Raw genomic sequence first — 17743 nt, 5'->3', positions numbered from 1 at the left:
CTACAGCTCATTCACTTCCTTACCATTACAATTCAACATTTGAAAACAAGACTACCTGAAGGCCCCTTGCTAAGGCTATGGAAGGGTGATTTCAATTTTAAGTAAAAAATTAGCGTACAAGGTCTTAAATGCCAGTATCTTGTTTTATACCAAACAGTCCTATTCTGGTATAGTCAAGAATTATGGTATGCACACATTTATAGTGTTTATTATCTTTAATTGGCATTTCTAAAAATAGTTTTATTTGCAGTTATTTCTTTAAAATGATTTGTTAAAAATATTTTATTCTAACTATACAGTTCTAGTGTAATCTTCATTTCTGTGTTTGCTCTTGTCACTGATGATGTTCATTACTGCATTTGGACATTTGCTGGTAAGTTTGTAAATTCTACTGTTCTTCACTTCTGTATCAGCAGTAGGCTCACTGCACCTTCTTAAAGACCTGCTTACACTTGACTCCACACACTCTTATTTCCTAGGAAGAGAAAATAATTAAAAAATACAACTTTTACATAGGATACATGCATTATACATTCATGTGTGCTTAATTTGAATCCACAATTTTCCATCAAATTAGATTGGGTAGCTTGTACATGTTTTAGCCTATTTTTAATCCTTAAAGAAACCAGCTGGTTTGGATTTGTTTTCTGGTGAAAGGTGGAGTAAGAGAAGTTATTTTGGGATCTCAGATCTTAAAGGGCCAAACGTGTTCCTGGTGCATTATTCTCTATTTGCAGTGTGTGCAACTGCTTAGGTCTTTTAAATGGGCATACTCTATGGTGGACACATAAATAAGTTATTTGGGGATGGAGTTGAATAACCAGTTCTGAATCTGTATGTTGATGACTGGTAGTTCAAACCTACAAAACCAGAAATCAGCTGAAAGCCCACTCTAGCAACACAATGGTCATGGCTAGAAAAGGACAGGTAGTTGCGTACAGATTTGATCTAGGTCTACAAATCACAGCACAGCAGTGAGTTTTGACTGAACTTGATCATACTGGATGCCTAATGCTGTCTACTGGACCTTTGTGTTCCATAAGAGGTTTTCAAAAATCCCTACTTGCTAGTCACTGGATCATCGTGAACTGTGCATAAGCAGGTACAGTGATGTTTACGTCTTGGGCACCAATTTGTGAGGGCAACTATTGTTTACCTAATCTCACTGAAGATGCAGTTTAATTTTCTCCATTACTGAAACTATTTAAGTTAGACCTGACAAGTGCACACATTATGTGTGGGGATGTGTGGAGGTGTTGACTAGTTTTAGTGGAATAAAAAAAAGGGGTAGAACTTCTTAAGGGACATAAAGACAAAGGTTATGTATGATCTAGCAGAAGGGATGTGCTTTCTATTTCAAGATAAGACTTTTAATAAAGCTGTCAGAATATTTTGGGGAAACAGGAGGCAGAGTTTCCTCGGAAGTTATGCACATTTTCTTATGGGGGACTTTGATAAAATGACATATTAAAAAAACCTTACACTGAGTCAGTAACCTTATTGGTGTATGTTGCTATCCCTAGTAAGAGAAAGTGCTTCATGATGAATTGATGAAACAAGCAGACTGATACAGTGATTTTAGTTAGGACCTGTTTTGTTTACTTCTATATAGGTAACCTGGAAGAAGGAGTGTGCAATAAGGGCTAAGAGATCTGCTGACAGTGACAAAAACCTACAGAGCAGAAGCAATCAATACAATAGAAAAGGGCAATAAAACTCAAAAGGAAATGGAGAATGGTCAAATAAGTCACTCACATAAAATAGAATCTAAGGAGGAAAAGGAAATACAAAGTACAGACCATAGAATGAAATGGAGAAAATAGGAGGTGATAAACTACTAAAGGATGTGGTACTACCCTCTACAGAACTGTGGAAAGAATTAAATTAACACTTGGCTCATTGTGTAAAGTTCAATAGGATCATAAAGCTATCAAAGTATCAATTTTTTAGAGGTAACTTCCCATTGTATCAAAGGACTCTCAGGAGTACAGGACCTAGTAATCTCAGCTGGTCAAAAAAAGATGCTAAATGGGACTCTTTTACTGTATGTTTAATGGAGAGAGTTACATTAACAAGGATTCAGAGAAATAAAGTGGACATCTTTTGAAGTTCATGAAATATAAAAAGTGATGAAATTGAAATATTGAGCACTGTGCTCTAAAATACTTGGTTACTTCCTTGGCATGAAATAATTTTGTACTGATTGTTGTGTACATGAGACACAGATTGTGATAAATTGTACAAGTGCCAATGAGTGCATGGATGCCTGCATGAGCTGGCAGGTATGATACAGAACTCTTCTCAACCTTCTGAAAAAGCAGCCTCAGATCAGTCAGGTTACCTTGGGGTACCTAAAGTGGTACTAGACACGTATGTTTGAGCAACTGAATCTGAATTTATGACTTCTAAAATCAAACTCTTGACAGGGTCAAGTATAGGAAGTGGTCTGGCCTGGAGGTCCATCACTAGGTTGTATGGCTAGAGCATGAATCAGAGTAAGGATAGCAGAAATCAGGGCTAAAGAAATTGGTGTTGGAGACAGGAAATGGGAAGAGATAATGACTCCAGAGCTGGCAAGGGACAGAAACCAGGATGCCAATACAGAGAAATCCAACAGCAACTAGTGCTGTCGCTTCATATGTGTACAGATGAGTGCACATGTATGTATGATTGAGTGCAGCAAGGTGTAAGCTGAACTTCTAGGCCTGACATTGTATGGCTAATTGCAACCTGTTTGCCAGCTGAGAACCTGAAAGGGCTGATGCTTGGTGTCATGGCACCAACTGTTGTGAAGCTGGGAAGTAGTGCGGAAATACTTTAGTGTGTTTGTGTATAGACAGAAGGGATATGTACACACAGGAAATTCTGGAGTCTCCTTTTTATTGCTTCCCCCCTAGTTTCAGTGAGCCCATGACCTCAGCTATAAAGTGATTACTTACACAGTAACTTTCTCCCTACCTGCATTATATCAAGTATGTAGTCCAGATGGTAAGATCTGTCATATACATTCCTTTCCCGAACTGGTTTCTGGGACTTCCAGTACTTCCTGAAAATTGTGTTTAGTAATAAGGGGTCTGGGGTACTTTTGCAAAGATTTCATAACTCTGCTACTGATTTGAATATTTAGAGAACATCCATTTAGACTGCTGAATGCTAATAGTACTGAACGGTGAACAGCAATGGAGGTTGGATTTTATTATCTCAGCAGGAAGACTGCCTTTTACCCACATTGATGAGACAGTGAGGATGCTATAAAGAGCTATGTGAGAAAAGAATAGGCATCTTCTTTCAGGTCCTGTTAACTTAGAAAGATAAAAATGATGATCTGAAAGAACATGACATTTCAAAAACTTAATTGCTGTTTTAGTTCTCTAGGCTATAATGCAGTCTGGCCTGTAATTATTTTAAAAGAACAATGGTGTATTTTCACCTTATGGCTTATTGTTGGATGCATAATTTTACCAGCTCCCATACTGCGTATTTCACAGACTGCATGAAGGACATTCTGTTAAATGTCTTCCTCAGTGTAAACATTTCAAACTGGTATGTCTGGACAGACAGTTAACACAGAAAGAGTACTGCTTTGAAATCAGGCAGCCTTTGTAAGGGACATAAAAGCATAATGGCTCCAAATGAAATTGTTGCTTTAGAAACAAGTCAAATGCTGCACCAATGCATAATTATGTCAAAGTAAGCCAAGATAACATAGCACACAGCCTGCTGCATTACATCTAACAATTTTAATAGAGTGGCATTTAAAACCTGTTACATGATCTTACCAGGTGCATTTCATCTCCTTCAATCCACTGGGTCCAACCACGACCTTCTTTTTCTCCGTTCTGTACACAAAGAAGCTTATCTCCATCCCAAGATACAGTGGTCTAACAAAGCAGACATGTTCAGTGTCACTGTAGTATTCTCTGATATTATAATTAGTTTCCTTAAAGCAAAACTTCTCTCTAATATAATAAATGATTAATGTATCTCATAAGAAGAATAATTGTAGAGTGTTGTAACACTTAGGATAATTAGAAAAGCAATGAGCTTAAATAGAAAGTTGCTGCCCAACTGCCTGTCAAAACCTGGAAGGGTGAGATAAACCTGTTTAAATGCAAGAAAAAAAATCATGAAAATCATTGTGTAAGAGCGCATTCCTCTACCTGCTGACAAATACAGCAGCAGAAGGGATGTGCAGCTTAACACTGTATTTGCAGAAGGCGCTGAAAACTTGAGATTCAATTTGTTTTTTCCACCATAAGGATTCCCCAGCTGCTCTACCTGAAAAAAGTACCCACCTACTGGCACCTATGGACGAACAAGGCTTTTAAATCCTGAGCTGTTTTTTCCCCATGTCTTAACCTGCCTTCTGTCACTGAGCAGAGTGGTTCTGAAATATCAGCAAATTAGTAGTTCTGCCAGCATCCTGCTTTGTATAACTGTAGCTGGAGAACTACTTGAACCAGGACTGGCAGAATAAGAGTAGGAGGTGTTTGCAGGATGCAACATAGCACTTTTGTGAATATTGGTGCTGTCCTGAGTAGTTCAGTAGAACTTGATTCATAAAACTACTTAAAGGTAGAGGGTGCATCCTACAGCTTGTTACTCTGGTCAGTCTTTACTGAAAATTTGCCTTTCATATCTTCCTAAGATAAACAGAAGCAATACTCTGTAAAATATTTGAAGAGGGAAGGGGAAGAGCAGTGACAATTTGTGCTCTGTAAGGATAGTTTAACATCAATATTAGCACATGGCTTTTAAACCAGCTTGTTGGAAGTGAATCTGAGGACTAAATATGGCATTACTGTCTACCTTGTGAAAGTCTTCAGCCACTGTCTGTATGAGTAGTCAAATATAGAGAAAAGATGAATTCTGATCTATCATTAAAGGAAAACTTACTGCATCCATTCTGTGTAGTTTCTAAGAAAAGAAGTCACCCTATATTTGTCATTCTGGGAAATAAAACCAGTTCAACATTCAAGAACTATGCAGCCCTATTTATTTAATTTGCGTATGTCACAAACAATTAATTCTTAAATGATAACCATGATAGCCACTATCTTTAAATAAGTACAGCCAGCAGTCTCCATCCCTGAGAGAATGGATACTGTGGAATGAAGCACTTGAATATGCAACTTTGCTTAGTAACCACACTTATTTTTATCCATTGGGTATTAGCTCAGCATAGTTTAATCATTAGACTAGCTTAATAGTTAAATTTTGTGGGTTTATATGTGAATGCAAAGGCAATATACCATGATAAAATAAGATCCATCTTTATTCGTACTGCTAATGTTCAAAGTCAGTTGTGGAAGTTATTAGTCTTGATAATATTCACCAGCTTAGTACACTTGGCGGCAACTGAGAAATGTTTGCAGCAGCACAAGGAAATGCTAACTTTTTCAGCCTCCAAGGGTGACTGAAATTGTTTCATCTCAGAAAACAGCACACATTTTTCTCTGGCTTTCTTGTTTTTCCAGTCAAGATTAGATACTGCTTTTGGCAATTTGGTGATAACCACAAAGTGTATAATACCACAGACCGTTAACCAAGCTGTTTTATCAGCCAATATTCTCAGTTATCATCCTCTGCCTTCCTTTTCAGAAATATAAATACTGAAGGGATATGAGTAAACCATACACCTGATTTTTGTATTTGCTATGAAGGTTATAAAGGACAGAATATATTGCAGGAGTACATAATGTCCTCTTCTTTGTTAGCAGGAACAACCACTTTATGACAGTAAGATTAATCACTAGCATTTTTATCTTTTCTTTCTTTAGGTCAAACTGTAATGTCTCATATAATAAAAGACACAACTAATACAGAAGATAGAATCTTCTCTTTTAACTTAAATTGAAATAAGTTCTTCCATTCCAAATATCTCTGTTGAGACACATGTTGAGTATTAGTTGAGGTTGGAGTTGATATGGCTGTTATATATGCACTGGCTGCTGCTAATAGTCCACTCTTTTCAAATAGCTAAGATACACCAATGCTTGTCTTAGAACATTTCCAAATATTTGAGTCAGAACATAATAATAATATTCCAAAAATACCACTGTAGGGCAAATGTTGGTAAATATGATCTCTGTTGTATATAAGAGCAAAGATTTATTTTTAAAGATTGGATCAGGATATTGCTGTTGTATAATTGGGAGTCAAGCACTTGAATAGACTAGTAAGGCAGTTCTGTATGAACCTTTAGTTGCTGTTGTTTTCTTCTCCCGGCACACACTTACTATCAAGATAAATGCTTCACTTTTTATGTAAAGCAACTTTTCTTAGAAAAGTAGGCTTTTATAATTAACCTTGTTTGTCACCATTTTGATAATAGCATTACTTAAGGTTTGCCTGATTACAGAGACTGAGCTACTGCTTCCTATCTGGAATGACTGAAAATCTTTGCCAGGGTTTGGTGAGCGCAGCATCCCTGGGCAGACTGTTCCTATTCTTCATCTTCCACCACAAGTAAGAGGAGAAGTAGACAAACTTTGAGACACTGGAAAGCTGCAGTTTCCTGATGGTAACAGAACCAACTAGATGGAAATGTAGTATTTCTCTAAAACTGAAGGCTCCTGCCTTTTTGAGCATCTCGTACGACTTGTAGGATAAATGGAAGACTTCACTTATTCCTTTCAACTAGGTAGCACATCATCTAGTTCATCATAAGCAAGCTTAAGTTTTGCATACTTACTACCTGATCATGCTTAAACCTAAGATGAATACTTCTTAGGTTAAATGCATATAATTCTGTAGGAAACTTCAACAGAAAACAGTGATTAATGCGATTAGTCGACAGTGTGATTAAAAATACTGAAGAAGCACAAGAAAAGTTAATAGAGTGAGATAAATGAGTCTTGCCTCAATTTAACTTTTCTTAAAAATTCTAACCACCAATATTGCACATATTTCGGATTATATATTCTTTGTTCTTGAGGGGTAATAGAGAATGGAGCTCCTCTGGGAGGTGAAGAAGCCTTTGAAGTCTGAGAACACAAAAAATATTCAAATTTTCTTTAGTTTTATAATATGATTTCTGTAGTCTTACACTTTTTTGTGTACTTAGATATTTTCCTTTTATTACTTGGCTACTCACATACTTTTGTTAGTGATTTAATCTCTTTGTGTTATAAAGATTTAAACACCTGTGCATAGCAACACCATCTTCCTGAAAATTAAAGCTAGAAGAAATGATAATTAGTCTCGTTACAGTTTTCAGTTATGAGACAAGGTAGATTTAATAAATATTTAGTAAAAACAAAGCAAATCTATTGACTATATATTTGCATTTTCTCTAGTAGCAGTAACAGTAGTCAAGTCTTGCAGAATTACAATAGCTATTATTTCCAGCTTCTAGTGGCAAGTCATATTGACCCACAGCCAGAGATACTGACTTTTGTAATTTACTGCAATAGTCATCAAACTATTTTATCAGAGAATTTTGCATTTCCCAGTGAGGTGTAAGTGCAAAAACATTTGATACTGGCTCTGCAAAATGTTTCTCATTCCCATGTTGGCTATTCCTAATATGCTTTCTTGTGTCAAGTGCTCTGCAGTTGAAGATATGTAATGTATTTTACAGGTGAATGAAAGAAAATAACGGGTTTTTTTTGAAGTAGTCCACGAACATTTTTTGTTAATGCTACATAGATTTTTGACACATTGCATTTACAAATATGAATTGCAGCTACCACCTTTCATCAAAAATATGTTATTGATTTCCCATCTGTAGGAGAAACACAGCAGTACCAGTTCTATTTTTCTTTTACTTCCCTTCAGAGTGTTGTCTCTATATTATGGTGCAGCAAATGACTACAATGCTCTAAAACTGCACGACACACTCCGTGCGCCATCTCAATCCAGTAATTCTCTGCTTATGAGAATTACCAGTCATTTTACAACTGTAATTATGATTTAAGAAGGATTAAACAATGGAAAGTAATTGTTTAGGTCAGATGACACAGGAAAATCCAAGTTGAGCTGTGTCCTGTATTGTGTTTACAAATAACACTGGAGAAAATATCCTAGAACTTTTGGTCAAACATGGCAATATATCCAACAAGATATTTAATAGCTTCTCAAGATAAAGCATTTTCATCTGTACTAAGTATCAAAGTAATATAAAAACCTCTGGTAAGCAGTCTGCAGGGGAAATTTTCATCAAATGAAGTGCTGATGGAATAAACTAACGCTGATATCACAGACAAAATCTAATGTAACTGTGAAGGGGCATTCTATAATGTTGTAGTCACTACCTATAACCTTCTGTGTAGGAGGCATGCTGCACACTGCTAACAGGAGGGCTACAACCACGTTCAGGGTTTGTCATCTCTCCATCCTGTAACTCCTTTTATCTCATCAAATCTGCATCTGGCAGGTTGGTGACAAACAAACTACTGAGAAAACAACAACAAACCCAACAGAAAAATTAGTGGTGGGATTCCTGGACTTTATCTCAAGATACTGTTGCTCGACAAAGGCCATACATATTTAGCCATTCTGTAGCTAGGTCAAATGATAAAGTCCATACCAACCTTTCGTTCTCTTACTAACTTCTGTTCTACCCTGCAGAAGCACTTATAAATCTAACCTCCCATTTCATCATTCCTGTTTTTAGCCATGCACCAACAGAACTCCCAAAGTTAACTCATAGGAAATGGTTGGTAGTACAATACAGTTCATTTCTCAGCTGCTTGTGGGGCTGGCAGATGTGATGTCTCATAATAGGTATCTATAGCTACAGGACTCTGAAATGTGTTTGTGCCATTACAAACTTGCTCAGATTGTTATTGAAGGACAAGCTGGTTATAATGTGAGCTTTCTGTACCTGATTGATAAGCTTACTGAAGTTCACTGTAGTCAAAAGATGAGACACTTCTAGCAGTATTTTGCTTCTGTGATTGTCAGCATCTCCATTTCTAGCAAAGAGGCTTAGGATTGGATTGACAAATTTTAGATCAAAGGGTAAGCTGCTGTCAGATAGGATCAGATCTTAAATGTTCAAATTCCTTATTTTCAGTCCTTGCTCATAAGAGCAGTGAAGGAAAGCAAGGACTAGAGACATGTTCCAGGCAGTAGGAAAGTAAATGTGCCAAAGCTCCTGGCTATGTAGGTGAAAATATGTGGGAGGAGGAGTAGAATCAATATTTTGGACAATGCATAATGTTTTATTTCTTAGGAATGGTGGATTTTTTCTTACTGAAATAAAATTGTATACAAATAATACAAAAATGGGAAGACTTGTATATTTCCTATGCCAGAAAAAAAAAAAGTACAAAACAGCATATCAAATTCACTTTGTGCAAGGATCAGAATCGATTCTAAGACACTTATTCTTTAAATGAATGTATATAATTCATTTATCCTCTGTGTAAGTTTAGCAAGATGCAATTGTACGTAACGCTAATGGTTTGTCATTCAAAATTGGATTTGGTAAGTCTGGTTCTTGGGATTGCACTTTCTGCATTCATAACTCTCTGAGCTTTTTAGGATTCACAAAAAGCTGAAGTGCTAAGCCCATCCGAAACCACCTCCCCTACAAAGCTTCAGTATGCTAGCAGTGGTTTCGTGATTAACTAGCTCAAAGCTTCTGATCAGTCTCTGGTTTTGAACATAAATCCAGCACTGCAAAATTTGAAGTTAATGACCTCTTAAATTATACGGCAAAAGATTATAGAGATCTCATTTGATATGTGCTGAACATATCACTTACAGGTAATAAACAGTAATGCCAGAAGAGTGTGTGAAACAGTGTGAAACAATGCGAAACAATGCCAAAAAAGGGAAACAGCTTCTCTTTACCGAGGCACAGAGACTGAATGAACCAGAGTTAGAGAGCCTGAGACAGATCCAAGAGTGGACCTCTGTTCTCTGGAGCCTCAGAGGGGTTGACTGGAGGACTGTTCTTCCTCACTTGTGGACAGCAGTTTGTAAAAGGTCAGAAGTATCAACAGAAAACTACATGAAGACTACCTCCTTTGAATTAAACTCCCGCAAAAGTCAGAGATTATTCCAATGAGGATCTGGGGAATTTACAGTACTGCAGAGAGAGAGGGCACTAGATTTGAGGAAAAAGTAGTATAGACACACAGGCAATGACACAAAAACACCTCCCAGCAACAGTTATTCTAGAACAATGCTTGTTCCAACAAAGTATGTGAGAAAATACGTAGAAGCCAAAAAGAAAAGGACAGCATTTGAAGAGGTAAAGAAGCAAAATAGTTGAATCAGAGGGATCAAGTAAAGACATATTGCTGATCTTGCATCTTACTAGACAGGCACAATTTATTTTGAGTCTTCTCACCCTGTGGGGGATCCTTACTGAAATTCCAAGTATTGGAATGTTGTTGGTTGTTGTCTTTCTGGCAGCAAAGTCTTCACTCCAATACCTACTCTAAACTAGATTAACAGCTGTGAATTCCATTTGCGGAAGAGAGGAACCCAGCCTAAATACTTAAATAAGCTTCATGAGCCACATGATTTTATAACAGGGCTTTACTCTGACCTTGCAGCAGTATAAATCAAATTATGTCCAGAACAACCAAACTTGATTGTATTTTTCCTGAATACAAACTAGAGAGGAATCAGTTTCACATTTGGCATGTTTGTTATTTAAAACAGAGCCATGACCAGTTTTAAACAGCTTTCACCAGGATATGGCACACGTAACTAGCACTGGTTTGTGTGACAGAAGGATTGGTCAAGTGCCTATGAACAATCCTTATGTGGCTGTCTTAAATGTTAAATGACTGTATTTTTTCAGGGACATACTTCATATGGTAAGATGTATGATAGATCTCATGAGTGAATTCTACAACTCCCAAATTCCCCTCACCCTACCCCACCCCAGCAAGTCTTAACTATGACTAAAAGTTTTATTAGTTCCAGTAATAGAACCCTAAACACCCATTTGCTAACTTATCCATGGTTATATTCACTTGTATTCTGTTTTGGTTAACTAAATGGTTAATATGTGCAATTTCCCACCTTCAGTTTCAAATTCTTGCTCTTTTATCTGTTCACCTGTCCCCAGTCATTGTCATTTCCTTTCCTGCTTCAATGTAAGCAGAAAATTACTATGCCAAAGAGTACAAGGCTCGGAATTACTGAAGCAGCCTTCACTTGCTTAGCCAAATATTCAGTTCTAATGGAACTAACACTGTTTTCAGTTATCCAAGAAATTCTGCTGTTCCATATTTAGAACATAGAATCTTCCTTGATTTTTTAAACAGCTTACTTGCCCTTAGTCTCTGTCAAAAGATAGATTCATTCTGGATAGTGTGAGCTAAAGCAATTTAGGCTCATTCAAATGCTTGAACAGCCGGGAAAAATTATAAAGCAAAAAATTTCTCTGACTTTAGCAGCAAAATGATTAGAAAAGTAAAAACTTCAGGGAAGTAATTTTTGCATCTGAGCTATCCCATTCTCAATCTGCTTTGATTCATTGGGTGCAAAGACTTGGAACATGAAACTTCAGCCTTTGTTTCAACCTTTAAGTTTTTCCAGTTAATTTTTCTATAAACTTTTGACTGATATACTAAGCAAATACACTGTGAAGGTACATAAGGCCAACTTTTCTGCTTAGTGTCAGATCCTGCCCCGTTCTTATGTTTACTGGCACATATTTCACATTGCAGATGTTTCCTCCGCTTCACTGTTTATTACTGATGGTGAAAAAGGGAGGCAAAATTATCTGGTGATGAATGAGACATACTTTCGCAGATGGTTTTCAATTAATTGTTGTTTCAGTAACGTCTTGCCTCTTTTATGCACAGTAAATTTTTTCCACAGTAAAGTTTATGTGCATGAAACAAGGTTTTATACTTAGTGCAATACCTGAGATGCTCACTAAATTAATCATAACTAGAGATTATAGAATTTATCTTTAAAATTGAGGAAATTTCATGATAAGACTGGAGCTTCAGTGAGAATGAAGATAGCAGGATCAAATACTCAGTTTAGAAAATACCAAACCCATAGTTATCCATTTAACTTTAAATTTCTGTCTTTGTACACTATACATCTGATATATGTTACCAATTAAAACCATAAACAAACTCTTCAAATAGTAGAAACTTTATCATATGGTCCGATTCAAACTTCACATCATATGAGAAATAATGTAATACAATATTAACATTCTAAACTTCTTTCTACACCATCTAATGTGCACCTTGTAACATCTGCAAAGAATAAAAGACGCTCCTGAATACGCAAACTTTCATTTTACCTTTGTAGTTCAAACCGCCGAGTTTTTAACAACCCTAAATATTAAGCATGATTAAACTTGCAGAAACACATCTTCAACGAAACTGCCAAACAAATAGAGAAACTGTTATTTAACTTTTGTCTAGGAGATAAAATCTCCGGGGAAAAGCTCCAGGAGAAGCAGGATAGCATTATGCAGCTAAGTGAATGCAGATGTCTTGTCTGCATTTCTTGAGAGACCAGGCTGTGCTGCAGCTTGCTCCATACACGCTTTCAGTAATGCTTAGAACGCACTGAGTATCAACTGTCTTCTTGGAAGTACCTTGCACTGTGGTTAGTGATCTCTCCTGTGTCCACACATCTGTGTGATCTGCTATCCTAATCTTTGGTTTTACAGAACACAGAAATTGTATCTTTAACTAAGCCAGCAGGGCTTTTGAGTTTCTCGAGATTCCAAAGTAGCAAATTTTCACTTCCCAACAGAAACAAAATCTTAAAGGAACTGATGTCACCAACTGCTACCTATATCGCTTAAGAAAACAGGATCACCTAAAAACATGTTGCATACAAGAAAAGCAACGGTTAAAGGTCAAAAAAGGACAAACAAACTGCCAAGGTTTATCCAGCTCAATTAACTCACTGTTCCAGAAAGTTCAGACAGGCTTCCAGGCATGACCAATGATAAAAATGAAAAAATCCTAACTGAAATGAAGGAGGGGGCCTATACTATCACAGGACTATAAATTCCTACTGTCAAACCTTTGACTTACTTCTAAAATAAGTATCAGCAAAACTTTTTAGCCTTTACACATCACAGATAGTATCGATTTGGAATTATTGTAGTTACACTCTACCCGGTAGGCTGACTCAAAGACGTGTTTTACAACTGGAAGGTGAATACAATTTCAGTGAATTATACACCAGATCTAACCTGTTCACTGTGCTAATATTATTTTTACTGATATATTAACTCTTAGTTAGATGACACATTCTTCATTAAAAGAAAAAATTATCTATACCTATCGGATGAATTACTTCTAAGGTTATTTTTGCTAGTCTCCTGATGATTGCTCTGCTATATAGATTAATGTTTAATGTGTAATTTATCTTATCCGTGTTACTTTGTACTTCTTATACATCGAGCTGTTTGGATAAAACTTGCCCAGTGGTCTGCTCAGTCCACAATATACATAACAATACTTGATTCACAATCTATCTCCCCCATTACACAGGTTGACTATTAATGATTAAGCCATTTATGGCATGCAGTTTCACAAGCTATAGATGAGAAAAGGAAACACTAAGAATGATACTCAACCTTTGCTTTTATGGTTGTTTTCTTCATACCACCACTAAGGGAGTGGTCTAGTATCTCTCATATCTCCTCCATGACCCTTCTCTCACAAGACTCTTTTGGGACCATTGGAGTTACTTTGTTGCTTAACAACTGCAAGTTTTGCCTGACATTATGGTTATCAGATTTGGGCTGAAGTGGTTTCAGAAAGACAGCTTCTTGTACTGTTTTGCCTTTGAGAAAACCGTAAAAAAGAAATCTTTAATAAGAAAATTGAAGTATAAAGTATGATACATTGCTAGAGAACCAGTGATCAGTGACCTTAACTGTACAGCTGCAGTTGGTATCTGTTGTTGGAGGCCACAAAGGGACATAGAGGATTTCTGAAAGTTTTTGTGGAGTTACATGCCTAAGTCATTCTTAACAAAACAGTCAGGGTTAGTGACTACCCCTCGGGTTTTTTTGGTAGAGGCAAGAAGATGCTGGTACCTTCTGTTTCCAAGGCTAGGTAAGCATTTTGCACTAAACAGCCCATAGATAAAACGTTTAAGCAACCCTTGTAAGTAGGTTGAACTAGGTTCTGCTCCAAATCAAACAGCTGTTGTAATGACTAGAATAATCTTTCTCTAATTCCTTCTTTCTGGTTCAAAATTTTGAATTCTTCCCCATCACTCAATTTAGCAAAATAGGGTAAAGAATTTTGGCCTGTTACACATAATGAAATATTTAGGGTATTTGTCAGGAAATTAGGAGTTGTGTGTTAAATCTATTTAGCATTTCAAAAGCAGGACTAGGCAAGGGCCACATTTCCACGTCTTCTGAATCTGATTTTTCAGCACAGTGGTTATCTGATGCATTTTCTAAGAACTCATTGCAGGTACATGCTAGACAGCCTCAGAGCACAATTACTTCTTTCTGCCATGTAGAGGATGTTTTAGTCCTCCTTTAGATGGAGTTTAATGGTCATTTAAGTACAGATAATGCTTAGATGGAGACAGTTCTAACTCAGACACTGAGGACTTCAGACATTTTTAGCGCTTGACCATATGTTTTGAACATTGCTATCTTTGATAGTAATGTAGCCACCTAAGTCTTTCTTTGGGCTCATAACTGTTCAGTGGATCTGGACCTCATTAACCTGATTAAGAGCCTTCCAGCAGTCAAAAATGCATTATGACATTGGGGCACTTACCTATACACAAATTACACATTGCTTCTACCTTCTGTGAATTTTATATTCTGTACTCTATCATGCTTCAACCCTCTGTAACAAGGAGTACAGAAGGATTAGTTGAGGCACTTGCTAGCTAGCCATTCTTTTTTTCTGATCTTCACGATCTTTCCCTTTCCTGCCATCACCAGAGCAAAAGCAAATTTGCATATCCCAGTGTTACAGAACAGTATCAGTTTTAAATGGCACTATCTTTCTAAGAATGGAAACCTATTAATTCTCTTTTATGTGATTTCTCCTCTATAGTCTCTCCTGAGATAATTTTCTTTTGCTTATCAACTTCTTCCCTGTAGGATATTGCAGATGTCATACTTTCAAACTAACAGGAAAGAACTTGGTATTCTGAAGTTTTTCCCCAGTTAATTGGTATTCATCAGTCCTAAGTTAGAAAATATTGTCTCTCTGGCAAGCAAAAAGAGCTCGTAAGGCATAGTCCTCAGTGTTTGCTTATTGATTGCAATAAGATTTGTTCCAGTAGGCTAATTCACACGTCTGCTCTACTACATACACCCAGGAAGGAAGGAGCACAGGAACAGGAACAAGAACAAGAAAGAAAAGCTGCCATTTCTAAGCACTTGGCCATTCTTACACATGGGGAATAGTGCCTGACCCTGCAATCAGTGGATTTCCTTTACTGTAAAACATTACTCAGTGAAGCAATTCTGAAAGTCTGAACCTAAATGTCTTTTTGACTAACAAATATCCCAGTATAACTGAGTAACGTTTCATTGATGTTACTATTCATTCATTGATAAAATTCTTTTGTGCTCCTGATTAAAATTAGCATTCCTTTAATGTAAAGGCACGCTAAAAACTGTGTGCACATCTCGGCAAACTGAGTACAGAAATAATTTTAGGAATAGCCACATAAAATGGCTAACAGATGTGGTCTGTGAAAGGCCTCAGATTATTAATATTCTTTTTTTTTGTCCATTGTTACAGTTCTAATTCTTACCATGCATTTGCGATCATCCACCCCAGCTAAATCCTCCTCAAACTCCTTTCCAACATCAAATTCCATGATGTAGTTTCTAAAAGTGCTTAGCGTTTTAATGATCATATGATCCCCATTCTGAAGGATTTCTTTGTCAGGTTTTAGCAAGTTTGCTATTTTTCTTACAGCAACATTTACATCTGAAAAAGAAAAAGAATTGTTTTAAACCAGGAAAGTCTACCACAGAATGGAGCTTGTAGCTCTTGGGAGAACTAAAACAAACAAAGATAAATAAATGTCTAGATCCTTCAGGCCAGCTTTTTCATCAGGAAAAAGTCCATAACTTAATTCTTTTAACTTAAATAAGTTAATGTTTTGATTTTCTGATTATGTGGAACCCTAAAAAAAACCATTTGTATTTGACAGTTAATAAGGCCTTCAATATTTCTATAGAAATATTAGCACTTTACATCAAATGCAAACACACAAAATTGCATTAAGTACATTATTGTCTCTTTATTATACATAAAAATTTTACTCTTTTTTTAAAGTTTGAAATCTGCCACTTAACCTCTTCAAGCTATGTAGTTTAATCTCTGTTAATGTAATCTTCAAGATGGTAAAAAGTAGAGGCTGCTTAAGACAAAGCAATTTTGCGTAAGGCAATTCTTAAAGTGCATTCCTGAAAAAAATATTTCTCACAAAAATGATTTGTGACTGTACAAGAAAAAACAGATTCATGTAGAGACTAAGACAGGTTGCATTTATTGATTATTTATTAAAGAAACACAAAGGGAACCTTACCCAGTGCTTTCAGATACTCTTCAAAATTGTCATTGCTGACCATTTTCCAGTAACCATTGAAATCTGCAGACATCCCTACTTCAGGTAATTGTCAAAATCAAAGTCTCAGAACAATGTGTTGATTCTGCACCACACAGCTCACTGCCTTGCTTTGTGGCAAGTTTGAACTCCTGTTTCTTTTATCTCTTTTTCAGACCATGTAGCTATGCAAGACCTTCTAATCCGATTATTGTTGAAGTGTTGCCTTTAAATCCTTCCACAAGGCTGGACCTCAGAGATTTCTAATGACAGCAGGATAACTTGATTTAAACAGAATGAAACATTCACCTTCCATATAACTTCTGTAAGGGTACTGATAATCTAGAGATCCATTTTAACCATATTACTTTTCATTTTTCATGCCACTCAGAAAAAAACCTTTTAAATAGCTTTAGTTTAGGATATTAGCCAAAGCTATACAAGTGCTTATCTTATGTGTTTTTCTGAGGTGAATCCTTCTTCCTTGAATATGTTCCAGCTACTTTATGCCTTCTTTTCAGAAAATGATCATACAGACTCTTCCAGTGAAAGCAATTTCTGCCTGGCATTACTTTAACTTGTTCCACAAGCTCCTTAATTCTAAAGAACTACCAGTGGAAGCTGTTTGGCCAACTGAGGGCTCAAAAAGGGCCAGTTAGGTGGAAACTTGTATTAAGAAGCAATGGTTAATTCTGTATATTGATAAATGCTACGTCACTACTGACTGCATGCTTTCAGTTAATTTAAGGAACGCTGAAACACAGAAGTAGCCCTTTATAGAGATCCCATATCTTTTGAAGGTGTCTTCTGTCAAAAATGAGATAGACTGAATTAGCTGAATAAGCAACTGACATACAAAAGAATGGATTTTTCTGGCTAACAGGGCTCAAATACTGACACACTGTCTTAGCTATTTTCATTTATTTTCCACTGTGTATTTTCAAATGGTACAGCTGAAGTTCCTCCTGGATATGTTATCTACTCCAGGGCTTTGGCACTTACTTACTCTTAGACAAGACCCTGGACCAGAGAAGCAAAGAAACCCACTTTAAATCTGGGGATGAGGACTATCTGTCATTTGTGAATCTGGAGGCTTAAAAGTGATGTGAATGGTGCATGCATTTTTAAGTGCTTGGATGAAAGAAAGATTTATTTCCATCTCTTGTCCAAACTGCCAAAACACACAAAGTTATTCAGGGTCCTAAAAAGTCAAAGTTTAGCAGTAATACATATTTAAATATATATATATAAAAAA

General features: G+C 36.5%; 1 protein-coding gene across 3 annotated transcripts; it reads right to left on the bottom strand.

The window, feature by feature from the left end:
• Positions 1-200: 200 nt before the first annotated feature.
• Positions 201-17680, bottom strand: RBP1 (retinol binding protein 1). 3 transcript variants are annotated; one of them, XM_030028291.2, is made up of 5 exons: positions 16471-17345; positions 15688-15866; positions 6862-6986; positions 3780-3881; positions 201-475 (listed from the first exon to the last, which is right to left on the bottom strand). In XM_030028291.2, the coding sequence occupies exons 1-5, from the start codon at positions 16541-16543 to the stop codon at positions 469-471; spliced, it is 486 nt and encodes a 161-aa protein (XP_029884151.1). In that variant the 5' UTR covers positions 16544-17345; the 3' UTR covers positions 201-468. The 3 variants fall into 3 exon arrangements, with proteins under 3 accessions (XP_029884151.1, XP_029884152.1, XP_040982691.1); XM_030028292.2 differs by lacking the exon at positions 6862-6986 and having other exon boundaries at positions 16471-17680; XM_041126757.1 differs by lacking the exons at positions 201-475; positions 6862-6986 and adding an exon at positions 3093-3302.
• Positions 17681-17743: the final 63 nt, after the last annotated feature.

Source organism: Aquila chrysaetos, chromosome 10 (assembly GCF_900496995.4).
Source record: "Aquila chrysaetos chrysaetos chromosome 10, bAquChr1.4, whole genome shotgun sequence".
Lineage (NCBI taxonomy): Eukaryota > Metazoa > Chordata > Aves > Accipitriformes > Accipitridae > Aquila > Aquila chrysaetos.
The sequence above is the reverse complement of the archived record's forward strand: the minus strand, read 5'-3'. Positions and strand labels throughout refer to the sequence as shown.

Bases quoted from the DNA above. Each gene is read 5' to 3' on its own strand.
- RBP1 (XM_041126757.1), bottom strand. From the start codon at position 16,543: ATGTCTGCAGATTTCAATGGTTACTGGAAAATGGTCAGCAATGACAAT. The intron at 3,882-15,687 runs GTAAGAATTAGA...CTGCTTTGTTAG, and splicing joins TGGATGATCGCAAATGCATG to ACCACTGTATCTTGGGATGG. The intron at 3,303-3,779 runs GTAAGATCATGT...TATCTTTCTAAG, and splicing joins AAGGAGATGAAATGCACCTG to TTAACAGGACCTGAAAGAAG.